The sequence below is a fragment of the Melospiza melodia genome, chromosome 11 (assembly GCF_035770615.1).
Source record: "Melospiza melodia melodia isolate bMelMel2 chromosome 11, bMelMel2.pri, whole genome shotgun sequence".
Taxonomy (NCBI): Eukaryota; Metazoa; Chordata; class Aves; order Passeriformes; family Passerellidae; genus Melospiza; species Melospiza melodia.
Window position 1 is genome coordinate 21,921,117 of NC_086204.1, and position 13,955 is coordinate 21,935,071.

Consider the following 13,955-nt stretch of genomic DNA (forward strand, 5'->3'; position numbering starts at 1 on the left):
CCTTCTGCCCTAATCTGTCAGCCTCTGTCTCAGCTGCTGCTTGCCTTCCCTTTGGGCCTCCTGCCTGTCAGTGCAGCAGCCCTCCATCCTCCCAGATCCACTCCTATTGAAAATCTTTAAACTGTAGGAGCTGAAAGGATTTGACATTTTCCAGAACACTTGAGCTCAAGTGATAAAATTGACATAGCTTTAATAATCTGATCAAAGAGGCTTTAGCTTGCACCTTTTGAAGGGTCCCAGAATCCTTTCCAAACAACTCCCACGCTAACACTGCTGTGACGTGAGGAGAGCAAGTGTGTGTGTGTGTGTCTATTCACACACACCTTGCTCTGCAATAACCTTGCCTGCTAAAGCTTCAGTGCTGCTAAAAGTCAGTAAAGACTAAAAGGAATTACAAGAAATTCCTCAAATGTCTTGTTCAGTCTTTCCAATAATGTTAATTTTTGAAAGTAGCAGAGGGACCTTTTTGTTTAAGGTAGTTTATTTCACCGAGGTTCAGAAAACAAGACAGTGTTTCAGGTGGAGAATTCCTAGCTACCTTTTTTTTCCCTCTCTCTCCTTTCCTTTGAGATTCATGTGTGATAAATAGTTTCTGTCCTGCCATTTAAGGAGTCTGAATTCTCTGTGTGCTTGTCTGTGTAGAGGGGTTCTGTTAAATTAATTGATAACAGGGATCAGAGCTAGAAGCCTACAGAAAAGGAGGGGGAAGGGTTTCTCACTGTCTGGCTGCTTCCCACTCCACTGCTGAGCCATGATATATGGCAACCTAGCCCAACAGGCTAAATTGATTCATCTCTAGTTCCTGTTTCTTAATCTGGAGCTAAATTGGTTTCATTTTTCTTGTTTTGGGTGGTGCTTACAGGAAGTTTTTGGCAGCATCACTTTAGTCCATTGTTTGTAACTTCAGGTTTTGCCTTTAAATCTGAACATTATTGATTGGCATGTTAAACCTTGTGTAGCATCTGATTAGCATTTTTAAAATTGTCCAGAAGCACATGGCTTAGCACCTGTGTCAGCTGTGCTCTCTGTTTAGAGCAGGGGCTAATAGAGTTAGCAGTGATCTGCCTATTGATCCTTCTCTCATAAGAATGGCGTTCCTTCCTCCCCTCTTCCAAAAATAAGTCCGGGCAAAGAAACTAGTGTAGTTTTGTTTGGTTTTTAATCCATTAATACAGTACACTGAGCAGTTCTCCTTTTGGCACGCAGCTGAATTTCTTCACTTGAGCAGGTTTAAATTAATCTAAACATGGGGTTTTGTGGGAGAGTTTCTTGCATGTAGAACAGCTAGATGGGGTTTGGGGTAAGTCTGTGTTTTTTTGCTCTGCTCCTTCTGCTGTGCCAGATCATCAGTAACTTGGACAAGTTGATCTCATTTGTGTAGTGTTGAATTTCAGGTGGCAGCCAGGGGTAGTGGGAGACATGGTGCTGTCCCAGCTCTCCTTCCCAACACTGTGAGGTGTCTCAGTGCTGAGCTTTTTTAATCTTGCCAATGTGAGATGTCTGGAAGAGACACTGGAGTGCTGAAGGCTCTTGAAGAGAGATGAAGGAGCATCACACTATCTGAGCCCTGCTTGTCTGCTGAAGACCCCAGCCATTGCCAAGGCAGAGCTCAGCTGGTGCGATGCTCCTTTACCTCAGCTCGAGATGCAGCTTTGCTCAGAGAGCAGCTGGTCCCTAATTGCCCAGGCACCCTCCCTGATGGCCTCCACTGAACGTCGGACTCTCAGCAGAAGTGCTGCTCGCAGAGAGCTGCAAAAACCACCTTCCCCACAAAAAAGTCTTTCTCCCTGCCTTGTGAGGGTCTGGTGCCATTTTGAAACAGAGGTTCCCCGGGGTTAAAAGCCAGCATCTTAATTCAGAGTGCCAATGTTCAATTTTGCTTTCTGCTACAAGACTAGATTGCAGGCCAGCGAGAGAGTCTGGGTTAGTGGCCCACTGGGTCACCTCCCATTTGTTTTCCTCAATTTTGTGTTGTCATAAATTCATTCCAGCCCGTTGTGGTTGATCAGTTTATCTCCGCCGGGGCAGGGAGCGCTGCGAGCATGATGTATGGCACAGAGCATTGTAGCCAGCCTCTCCATGAATCACTCCAGCTGTTTGGTGTCAGCCCCAAAGCAAACAGGGCCCGGCCGCTGAGCATTGACTACGATGAGCTCAGTATGGGAAGAGACATGACGTATGAATGTTTATTTAATAATTCTCTAATATTTCCAACGGAGTGTGGCTGTGCCTTCTGGGAGGGGTGAAAGGGGGGGGAGGTTGAAGAGGGAAACTCTAATCTGTTGGGGTGGGTCATAAATCAGGCAGACAACATCATTAATCAGGGATGGGACAGAAGTGGAAGGAGGTGGGACTGAAACTGCCATCCTCGCTGGGAAGGGGGCTGTGCTTTTTTTTTTTTTTTTTTAAAAACAAATCTTGTTTCTGATTCTGCTTGGCCCCAGCCACGCTGCCCGCATAATACCAAACCCGGACACAAGGCTGTTTAAGTGAGTGTGCTATCTCTGCTCTGAACCTTGCAATACAACCCTGCCAAGCATTAAATCCCTTTATAATTATCTTCTTTATATAACACTTCATGCTTATCATGCTTCATTGGATGAGACGCTTGTTGGGTTAAAAAGAGGGTTTTAGAGACAAAAAGCAATTGTATTTGTTTTATTTCTCTTGTCTCTTCTTTCTTCCCCTTCCCTCCCACCTCACCACTTTCCAGTCCAGCTGTTTGAAAATGTTGGCTCTGGAGGGGCTCTGGCACAGCAGCTCAAGGAGGAGCATCAGTTAAAATTAAGCAAAGTTTAGATTGGGGTCCTTGTGCACAGAGACAGGCATGTGGGAGCAGTCAGGGAGGTAGCAGTGTCTGTTGGGGTGTTGGGGAGACCCTGCTCCCAAGCAGACCCATCCAGGCAGGAGCAGAGTGTGAAGCCAGAGAATTAGCAGAGGCCTGAAAGGGAAGGAGCCCTTTCATAGCACCTGAAGCTGGTATGTCAGAGAAAACAGAAGCTGTTGAGAATTCACACCATAGGATAAGCGATACCCAGCCCTTCTCCACAGTGTCGCACCATTTATAGGCTTTGATGGGAGACAGGAACATCTCATAGCAAAGACAGAATTAAAAAATTAACTTGAGTCATAAATGAACTAACCCTTTGTGCTCTGCTGAGCCGAGAGCATGATGCTGCTGGTGGGTTCAGTACCAGAACAGCCCACATGAACTTGGGAGAGGATTCGGGACATTGAACTGAAGTGTGGGATTGTCAAAGGCTGAGAAAGCTGCTGGGCTGTGCTGCTTGTGTCCAGATTTTTATCTTTATTAGGTTTTACTCCTTTTGAGTAATTCCAGTAGTATGTAATACTGTATTTGTACTGCATACTGGTGTTAGTGCTGAAAGGGTATGGAGAAAGATGCTTCATTTCTTTATGAAGTGAGGCTTTGGCATTACTTCTTCCTCTGGGATGTGACAGTGGAGAGCAGAGTGCTTGGCTGTGTTTCTTTATTCTGCTCCCTCTTTTAACTGTTGGAGAGAAGTTGCACGTGCCAATAATGGTCTCAAACATTATAACCACTGTGCAAACTGAACTTGCATCAGTGTCCGGTTCTTCACTGGCCAGTGATTAACAAAGCTCAGTGAAGCAGCCTGTGACTGTACAAGCTCAGACCTGGGGGCAGGTGGTATCTCTGTTTAGTGCGGTGTTGTCCAAAGGTTTGGTCTAATTTCATGCCTTGAGGCAGTTTTCTATAGATTTTGACATCTTCATATAGGAAGAGACTTGTTTCTGTTGAACCTGTGATGTTTTAAAGCTGAAGCATCTGCAAACCCAAGGGGTCTTCTGGCTTCAGGGGCAGTAGGTTCTGCATCCCTGCATAACTAGTGAAAAACCCAGGATGGAATTTTAATCCTACATTGGGGGTGTGGTTTAGGCATCTTGTAATTTATGTCTCTTTGCCTGCCCCTTCTTTTCTTTTTTCTTTTCGTAGTTTCAGAAATGCTGTTAACTTTAATTTGTAGAGTTGCTTCCTGGGAATGAAAAATCGATGGGGGGCTATCGCAGTGTGAAATTCGACTGTCACTATTGAGCTATAGAGTTACCAAGATGTCTTAGAAGGTAAAAAATAAATCGTGGCCCAGCAAGTGCTCAGCTGTGCTATTTCAAAGGGGATATGAAGCTGATGGTCTGTTAGAGGGTACTTCAGTTAGATGGATGATGATTCCCTGTGAAATATTGGAGTTATTCCATAGGTAAGAGAAACTTTAGCTTATAAAACACAAACAGCTGCCTTCTAGCAGATGAATTCTGCCCTTAGATGTGTGAGCAGCTTGTCAGAGGAGTCGTCCCTAAAATTAGCCTGTTTTGTTTAACATTGTCTCTGATGGAGCATTGTGGGTCTTGCCATGTTCCTTCTGAAAATACTTTAAAGATGTAAAGATGTGACTCTTTTTTCACATCCCTTAGCTATGCTGCAAGAATTAAGAGTCAGGGAGTGATACTATTTTTTTTTTTAGGAAATGTTTGTGTGGCGCCCAGATGCTCTCAAGAGAAAAGTAACAATTATCTTTATGTAGGCTGCACTCCCTGTTTGGATGAAAATGTTCTTTTGAAGAGCAGAAGAGGGACCATGTTGTGCCCTATCCTCTGCTAGTTTTCTGTCTCTCCCCTGCATCTGCTGAAGGGCAGCCCTGGCTGCACAAGCCGGCTGTTTGCTGATGGTGACAGGGCTACTGCTTTCCTTGGCACTCACTAACTGTTGTGGCAGGACTCAGTAAGTGTTTGTGCTGTGCCAGCTGCTGTATTGACAACAGGATGGTTGTAATTACAGCTCTTGGTAGTTTATGCATTTCTTGGGCTACAGTTAGTAAGTATAAATACAAAATAGTACTTTAAAAAGGACCGGTTTTGTTAGTTCTCATTAAACCATGTCTGGGACAACTGTAGAGTGGGTAATTATTTCTCTTACACTTGCATGCACAGTTGCAGGATCACTGAGGGGTGCTTACTGCTGCAACAAGGAGTGTTAAGTCACATTTAGTTGGAGCTTGGTAAAGATTTCCCAAGGAATTCAATGACAGAAGAATTCATTGTGCTTTCACATCTTCTTTGCCTCTGTAACACAGAACCCAGCACTGCCTTTACAGAAGCAAAGTAATAGCAAGTAATATAATTAAAGTACTTTAATATCCATGTTGATTTTCTGTCCTCACTTCAGTGTCAGTGCTTTTCCTAACCTTACACCCCACTGCTACAGGCACTTCATCCTGTTTCTCCATTATCTTTTTTCTTCATTTTTGATGATTTGGCTGCAAAAAGCTGTTGTTTCCTACACATTTGCATAAGTATTCCTGCTTTTCCCTCAGATAGCCAGCTCATGACCTGTCCTTCCACTGCTCTGCTGGTTTCCTTTTCTAGCTCTGGGACCACAGTTGGTTATATGATACTGATGTGCCCTGGCCTCCTTTAATAGCCTTGTGTTTCTTTTTGAAGGCACGATTACCTTAAATGATGCTAATTCTGCTCCTTTCTTTCCCTGTAAAGGAAACAGCCGCAGTGTAAAAGTTCTAGGGCGGCAGCAGCAGTTGTAGGAAGCTGTCTGGAGGATGTGTTATCGCACTGCCCTTGGGTGCCTCCAATCAGCAGTCATGAATGGAGGTTCTGGAAAGCATATCACCTCCACAGTAAAGCCCTTAAAAGGCTATAGATGAATCCAAGTGCTGCTGTAGTAGCATAGATATTTCCTGTTTATTTCAGGCATTTGGATGGGGGCCATGGGAGTAGGAGACATTTATTTAATTGCTCACAGAGGCTGGCTGCAAGACTCAGCTGCATGTCCAACCTCCTGAGCAACTTTCAGCCATAGGAATTTGCTATTCCTCTTTCATTTCATGGCTGTTTTATAATTTTGTGCCCTGATCGTCCAGCCAAAGCTACCAATAATCCCAGACCAGCTCCAGGCCACAGTAAGATGACAAGTTACATCTGCCATAAGTCTTCCAGTAGAAAAATAGACCTGCCTAGCTATACATGGAGCTTGGTCATAATCCAAACATGTTTACTTGTGGATGGAGGCAAGTGTCCGTAGGCTGGAACCTTTAGCCCGCGTGCCTCAGCAAGGAGAGGAGCTGCATTTTCCATTTCCACCTCCTGTCTTTTGTGGCCCTGGCTTGTATTAAGATAGAGACCACAATGCACTTTCACAGATCTGTTAGAAATACAGTTGGGATCTCCAGGAAGAAGGGTATGTTTGAAAAGTGAATAGAGATATTAACACATTAGATGAGTCATTATTTCTCTTTAGGAACATTGTTTAGAGAATCATTTTCTGATTCAGCCTGTGCTGTCTCTACAGAACCTTGCTGCAGCAAACCACTTTTCCACAGCATGGCTTTTTTCTTTATCACCAAAGCTGCTCCAGTGAAGCAATGGGATTGCATTTATTTTCTCTTTGGAACGGGGAACATAGTCTCTAAATCTAATCAGAATGACCTATGCATTCTTTCTCCCAGATTTCATGTCGAACCATAATTGCTCAAATGGCACATTTAAAATTTTGGCGCAAGCTCAGACTTTCACTCGCCGCCTTTTTAAATCAGTCCCAGTGGCCAGTGGATACTGCATAGCCCTACAAATGCATCTAAACATGCTGACTCCGAGGCTCCTTCCATTCTGAATGATCAGCGGTGCCATCTGTCTCTGTTTTGATTGGGGCTGGGCACATGTGTCCCAGCAAAACATGGGCCAAAAAAAGGGAAGAGAAAGCGCCAGCGCCTGAATTTACTTCCTGCTTCTGTAAAGACATTGTTGAGTTCTGTGTTATGGAGGCGGGGGAGATGTGAAAGCAAAATTAATTCTTCTGTCATTAAATTCTTCAGGGAATCTTTACCCAAGTCCCTACTAAATGCAGCTTAAAACGCCTTCTTGCAGTGGTAAGCTCCCCTCAGTGGTATTGCGACGGTGCATGCAAGTGTAAGAGAAATAATTCCTCTGTGGGGAAAAAAAGAGACAACCTTTTTGGTTTGCATCAAGATGAAATTAGTGAGAAGCAAACTCTGAATTTGGCAAGCAAATGCCAGTATTAACAAGTTGTGCAAGCAAGTATAAAATAGAGGCGCCCGTGACTGAGAGCGCCTCGGAGTCGTGTGTGTGTGCCCTTGCATGCACCCTGCTCCAAATTCACAACTTAGAACACGGAAATTAGAATGGGGAACATTGCATTATTCATAACTTGGCAACCAGAAGCCAGGGCACTTTGCCAGAGTAAACTATTCTCTATAATCACAGGTGAAGCAACATTCTTTAATATCTTACAATACAAAAACATACATTAATCAAGGAAAGAGGGCTTTTTTTTTCCTAGAGGACAATAAATTAGCATCCTTGCCAATTTCCTCAATACATGTGACAACGTTTTACAGGATTATAAGTCAGCCTCTTTAAAGGAGGTTAGTCTAAAAACAAATAAACCCAATAAATGAGATTTTTAGCTAAATAAAGGGGAAGCCAACTCCTAAAACGTTGATGTCTTGCCAGGAGATTTGCTTTTAGCATTGGCAGTGTTGCAGACCCTTTAGAGGGTCTAAACTTCACTTGGTGTGATTTGACATGGCTTTTCTGTAAACAGCTTTGCTGGGCAGTTTTCTACATCAAGGCATGCAAGCCCCTTCTGCTATAACCAGCTCATCTAGTGAAATAAAATCTCAGTACATTGCGCCAGTCTGGTAGCCCACATGTTGTGGGGTGATTCACAGTCAATCTGCCACCAGTGCCTGATGCTGGGCTTCTTCCAGAGACTTAAGATACTGAAAATGCCTGAGCTGTGTCTGTTTTCTTTTAAAGCCACCTGTCACTTTTCTTTTTAAAAACTTGTATGTCAGTTTAAGTGTTTTGCTTGTTAGTAGCAAAGGGGCTTTTTCAGTTTTATGTTCTTGCACTCCAGTCAGTGTAAAAGTCCTTTCAGTCTGAATCTCCCACTGACTTCAGTGCTGCTCACCCACATCTGCCAAAATAAACTCCCTGTATCTTTAGCTCTCATACTTGCTGCAGATAATGCTTGCTAAATTGAAAGTGGGTGCAGATTATTTCATCAGATTGAAAATGAAAGCAGTTCTTATCCCAAGAAATATAGGTGTGTTTATAGTTAGTGTTTGAAACTCAGGTAGTGAGGGAGTAGTGTGTAAGACATTGTATGAGTGAGAGCTGAGACAGTGTCACTGTGCTCTGCCATTCTGCAGTGCTCCTGGGTGTCACAGAGCTGTGCTCAGCATGTTACAGGCTAATAAAACAGGGTCTCTTCTCTGAAAGAGTTGCCCTCTCACCCAGATGTAAATTGGCTATGAGAGAAGGCTGGCAATTGCATGATTGTGCACTGATGTTGGGGTCGTTTTATCGAGTCTTGAAGATTTGTGCCCCACAAAGCAAGGACTGCATCAGGCTTTCTCTCCTGCAGTGTAGCAGTGGTTATGATAATTGTCATCTACAGCTGAGGTTGGATATGGCCTGGGGCAATTTCTCTGCTCCAGGAATTTTACTTTAGCTTGACTTTGCCTTCAAAGCATCGACCAGTCTGTTTCTAATATTTATGATGTGTAAGCTGCTAGTGACATGACCTCTGCCCTTGGTGCAGGGAGGTGGCATGTATGTTCTGCTGGGTTCTCCACTTTGGACAAGGGAGGATAAAGGCTTTGTTTAAAAATAAATACATCACTTTCAGGTATGTCAGTGGTACTGTACATTTTCCTCTCTGACAGTCTGTGTTTACAGGCAGAGGAGAGCAAAAATAAATGTATGAGGAAGAGAGAAGGTCAAAATATCAAGTGTCAAAAGTAGCCCATGAAATTTTATTGGTGGTGCATTTAATCAGTGCTAAGTGTTTTTTACAAGGTACATACAAACAGTGGAATTGTAAAAATTTATGGAATGCTGTGTACAGTGTAGCCATTTATGAAGAAAGGAAAATTTATATCCAGTTGAAATAAACCAAAGGGGAATGTTTTATGGAGACTCCTCAACAGCAGGATACATCAAATGCGATCTGGATAAGATGTGGATGGGGTATTTGCAGGGGCTTCTTTGAGGTGTTTTCCTGCTTGCTCAGCAGCTAACAGTTTGCATCTTTCTGTGGCTCCCAAATAGGCAGGATGCTGGATGCAAGGGACAGTGTGGTGTTTGTGTTTTTATGTACAGTGAAAAGGAAACAAAAGTGAACAGCTGCTACTGGTATTTGTGGTACAAGGCTCTCACTCTTGGGCTTGCTCCAGTACAGCAGTTTCTTGAGCAGCCCTAAATACCAGCTGGGAAGGGTTAACCAAGGCCAATCACACTGACATCAGCATTTTTTTGTTTCCTTTTTGGTCCAGTATTTTGTTGATGATAAAGCACAGACTTAGTCAATTGAGAGATTCCAGAGCTGCAGAATCAGAGATAATTTAATTAACGGAATTGCTTGTGATTGCCCACTGGGACAGCGGGTAGGAATTGCTCGATTTAATTTGGAGAAACAAAGATCACATGCATGCTAATGTTTAACAAATAACCAGTGTTTGGGTTTAAGTTTTTTAGCAAAGAGGGGGGTGGCCATTTTCTGGGAGAGATTTCTCAGGAGGCGATTGCTGCTCAAAGCTACAGATAGGTCCTTTTTCCTCTGCCATTGTGTTTCTGTGCACTTCTTCTGGCCTTGTACCTGAACAAAGCAAGGATTTTCTCAGAGAAAGAAAGTGTTCTTATTTTCAGTGCTGAAGGGAAAATGCTGTGAGTAGTGGAAAAATGTGCATTGGGCGCAAAGACTGAAAATTATCACATGCAGTCTGCCCAGACTTCCTGATACCCAGCATCTTCAGCTGTGGCTGCCAAGGTGTGGAAAACTTAACCACAAAGTCCAGGGAGAAGTACAGGACCCAACTTCTCCCACAAGGATCCCTCCCTTCCTGTTTTTGCTCTTGTATAAGCATTCTCACTCAGGCTCGCTGTGTGTGGTGTTGTCACAGCAGTCTGTACTCCTCAATGGAGGTGCCCTCTTGATACATCCTCAGCCAGAGAGGACAGTTCAGGTACTGGGGAGGCCCCTCACACCTGCTGGAGAAGCATGAGCGCTGAGGCTCAAGGTATAGCTCTTGGCAGCAGTTGTGCTCAGCAGGTCTCCCTGGAGGCTGATAAATGACGTTATCCAAACACGTCAAATCAGAGCGCTGAGGCGCAAAATTGTTAAGAGTCCTCTTGCATCCAGCATGAGGTCAAGGCAAAGCAGAGAGCCAATTCCTTCCCCGTAATTCCCTCTGCCTCACTTGGCAGGGAAGCTTGTACACAGCCTTCCCCTGTCCATGGCACTTGGCTTTCTGACCCTCGCTCCACCCTGGCGCTACCCTGTAAAAATTCTGCCCAAGGCTGCTCCCAGCTGTGTCCAGGCAGGCGCAAACAAGGTGCACACACAAGAGGGAATCCTGAGGGAGTTCCCAAGATTGCTGCTGCAGGAAGAGTTGCTCCTAAGCGATGCTTATCTTTAGGATACAAGCGGCAGGTTGACGGTAAAATGACACTAAATGGAATGGCATGTGTCCCAAGTGCGCTGGCCACCACGGGAGCCAGACACATGGGAAGTGACTCTCGTCTTTATTCCATCCCTGGAGGTAGTTTCAGTTTCCTTTATTTACTAATGTTCTCCCTATTTCCCTTGACCTCATTTCCTCCAGCTTTTCCGAAGTAACCATGCAATTATCGCTCGCTTTGGGTTGACCCTTGGCTGCCACATCCCTTGTTGCTGCTGCTCCGAGAGGTTTTCCTGAAATCTCAAGTGCAAAATGTTCAGTTAGAGCCAAAACTCCTATCTCTCATGTGAAGTAGGAGCTGTGTCTTCAGCATTGTGCTGTGCGTCAGGATTTGTCCTGTGGGCTGGCTTGGCAGGAAGTACATGGAGTTTAAATTCTGTCATAGCTGAGCTTTGATCAGTGCTGGGAGGTATCTCAGTGGCTAAAGCTCCCTCTCTTACCAATGCACCCCAGTCTTGTTAATAAATGTATATTTAACAATGTCTGGAGCGTATGAAGTGATAATAACTAAATCAATACCTCCCACATTGATTGTCCAGGATCCCTACAGCGTGACGCACGCAGCGGTGTGGTAATTTTCCAGCTAACTAGCACCCTGATCTACAGCCCTCCTATTGATTGGCCATTGTATCAGGCAGCCTCTGAGCATTATTGCTTATACCTCTATTCAGCCTCCCTTTCTGATTCATTCGTTTATTACTGGACAGGTGCGATTATCTCAGAGTCTTTCCGAAATTGGCCAATGGGGGTCAGCTGTTTAGGTTTCTATAAACAAACCATTTTCTATCTTCTCTAGTTGTTACAGTGGCAAATTTTTCGTTTTCAAATTTTGACTGTTACTGGGTTGGGACTGGGGATGAATGGACGTTTGTTTGTATCTGCTCAAAGAATCAACTTTTCCCTTTCCTTTCTGAGTTGCTGCACCCATCTGAGGAGAGCAGCCAGCTCCACAGATGGTAAAAGGAGAATTTAGCAAGGGTTGAGGTTCTACTTGCCACCTGCTTTGGGCAGGAGTCACACACACTGCCTTTACACCTCCAGTTCCCTTGTGCATGCAGAAGGAGAAATGGACTCCATGAAGTCAAATTTAGCCTCAGTATTCAGCCAGCATTAGTTCAATGGTGGGCCAGACTGGAAGAGAAACAATTTTCTCAGCCAACAATAATCTTCAAGCTATAAATAAATAAATCTGTTTCTTCCTTGGACAAAACTAACACCTTTCTAGACTTTCTTTGAAAATGCTAGCAACTCTTTCTTGAGGGTGAGAACTCAAGCTGGGATGTGGTAATAATTTATACCAACGAGCAGGAGCAAGTGGGTGTTTTCACAGCAGGGAGGACTGTCTCCTACTGAAACTCTTTCATCTTGCTCCAAAGAATATTTATGTATTCCAAGACTTGAATCCACAGTGTCCCTGTCCCCAGACAGTCCTCACCCACTAGGCTATTATGGGACATTTGTATTTCTTTACCTTTTTTGCAGTTTTAAAATTGTTACCGTTTGCTGGCAGCTGTCACTTGCAATGAATCTCCTTCTGATGAAGATCTCAGCTCATGCAGAGCGTGTCTCATCAGCACAAAGGCAGGAGTGAAGTTGAAGGAGCTTTGTAGCACTGGTAGTTAACCATATACATTCCAGCAGCTTGACTTCCTTCTGAAGTGTCATAATTAGGAAAATCACCCAAGATCTCTTTGACTAGTTCCATTACCAAAGCCTTGGGAAAAGCCATCAGAATCAGCTTGTGGGAGATACCCCAAGTCCCTCCCTGCATGCTAGCAGCAAGTGACTGATGAACAAAGGAGTGAGTGCCTGCCTGCAGCGAGTGCTGAGATTGCAGCTCACTTCACTGGTTGTAGTAATTCCACTAGACTGTGCTTTAGCCACCTGTTGATGAATCATCCTCTAAAAAGGTAGAAGACATAGGTGCCACTGTGGGTTATCTTGTGATTGATGATGCAGCTTGTGGTGTCAAGATGCTCTTCAGGTTCTTCTGAGCTGGAGTCTGCTTGGAGATGCCAGAAATGCACTGACACACGTGAAAATTGTTGGCTTTGTTTTTATTCAAGAAAGTGAGAGCCTTTTTGCCAATTCTCTTAAATCTTTTCTGGGGAATACCTGAGGCCCCCTCCCTGTGGCTACACTGTGTAGAAATCAGATTTTGCAGCATGCTGGAGTGATGCATCCTTGTCTGTAATGCTCCCTGTATTTCATTTGCTAAGCATTGCTGTCTGCCCTTGCTTTTAGGTTGGCAAGTTGCTCTTTTCACCAGCCTTGCAGAACCATGAAAATACACTTGCCTGGCCTCAGCATAGTGCCTCTGTGACAAAAGAGATAATGCTGCCCATCAAAAATGACCCTAGGAAATGGGAAAGCTGAGATTGTAAAGCTGCTTTTATAGCTACCCTGTTGGCACCGTGTCCAGTGCTTTTGGTTTCTCCATTCTTTCAGTATTAGAATCAAAAAGCTGGGGCTTTCATTAATATAAGCCATTGTGTTGATCCTGTGTAATGAGCTGATTTTGCATTTCACAAGGCTGATGGCCAGCAAAGGCTTCCACTCTCTAAGGGGAAGAACAGCTCCTATTGCCCACAAAAAGTTATATCAGCAACTTTAAAGCAACATACAGAACTTTGTCTCAAGCATGTGGTCCTAAGTAATCTCTTAAGAGAGACAAAAAAAAAGGCAGAAAACAAACAGAAAACCCCAACAAAAATATCTGTTCTTTAAATGTCTGTGTCTTGCTCTGTATGAAGCTAGCAACTCCAGCACTGGTTGTGTTCTTTTGTGATGTGTTTGGAAGTGTTTAGAAAGACACTTTAAAGAATTCACACCGGGCTTTTCAGGAGTTTTTTTTAACCCAAGTTGGATGTATTAGTTTGAAATACGATGCCATTTCCTGTGCAGTACCCATTGTGGGATCCTTTTTGCCCCAAACTCTTTAACAGTCTTGTGTGCTCAGTGATGGTCACTCTTCATCATCTTTTGCAGAATTACAGAAGACTCGGCAGTGACAACATTTGAAGCGTTAAAGGCTCGTGTCCGTGAGTTAGAAAGGCAGCTTTCCCGTGGGGACCGCTATAAATGTCTCATTTGCATGGTGAGTAGCACTCCACTCCTGGTAATGAATCAGAAATGTCTTGCTATCTTTGCTGAGGAGAGGAGAAGCTTTTCTCCTTTTGCAGGCAGACTGGGGGAACTCATCACCAATTAGCCCTCCAAATTAAGGTCTTAATAACTCAAATTTCTGTATGAATTACGTTGTTTCACTGATATTTGTAGCTGTCACTCTATATCAGGATCAAGAAAGGCCCAACTTCAGAAGACTTTCTGCCTTCCTGTAGAAAACTCCCAAATACCAGCATCCTTTTCCTGGATGTGCAAATTTAGGTACACAGGAGAGAGCAGAATCTGTGATCAGAGCTC

General features: G+C 44.0%; 1 protein-coding gene across 9 annotated transcripts in view; it reads left to right on the forward strand.

Annotated features, from left to right (window-relative positions):
- Nucleotides 1–13,955, forward strand: part of RNF220 (ring finger protein 220) — a 216,099-nt gene that overhangs the window by 190,776 nt on the left and 11,368 nt on the right. For all 9 annotated transcript variants that reach the window (XM_063165965.1, XM_063165969.1, XM_063165962.1 and 6 more), the window contains one exon: nt 13,521–13,629. In XM_063165965.1, the coding sequence (XP_063022035.1) occupies nt 13,521–13,629 (109 nt within the window). The remainder of the gene's footprint in view (nt 1–13,520; nt 13,630–13,955) is intronic.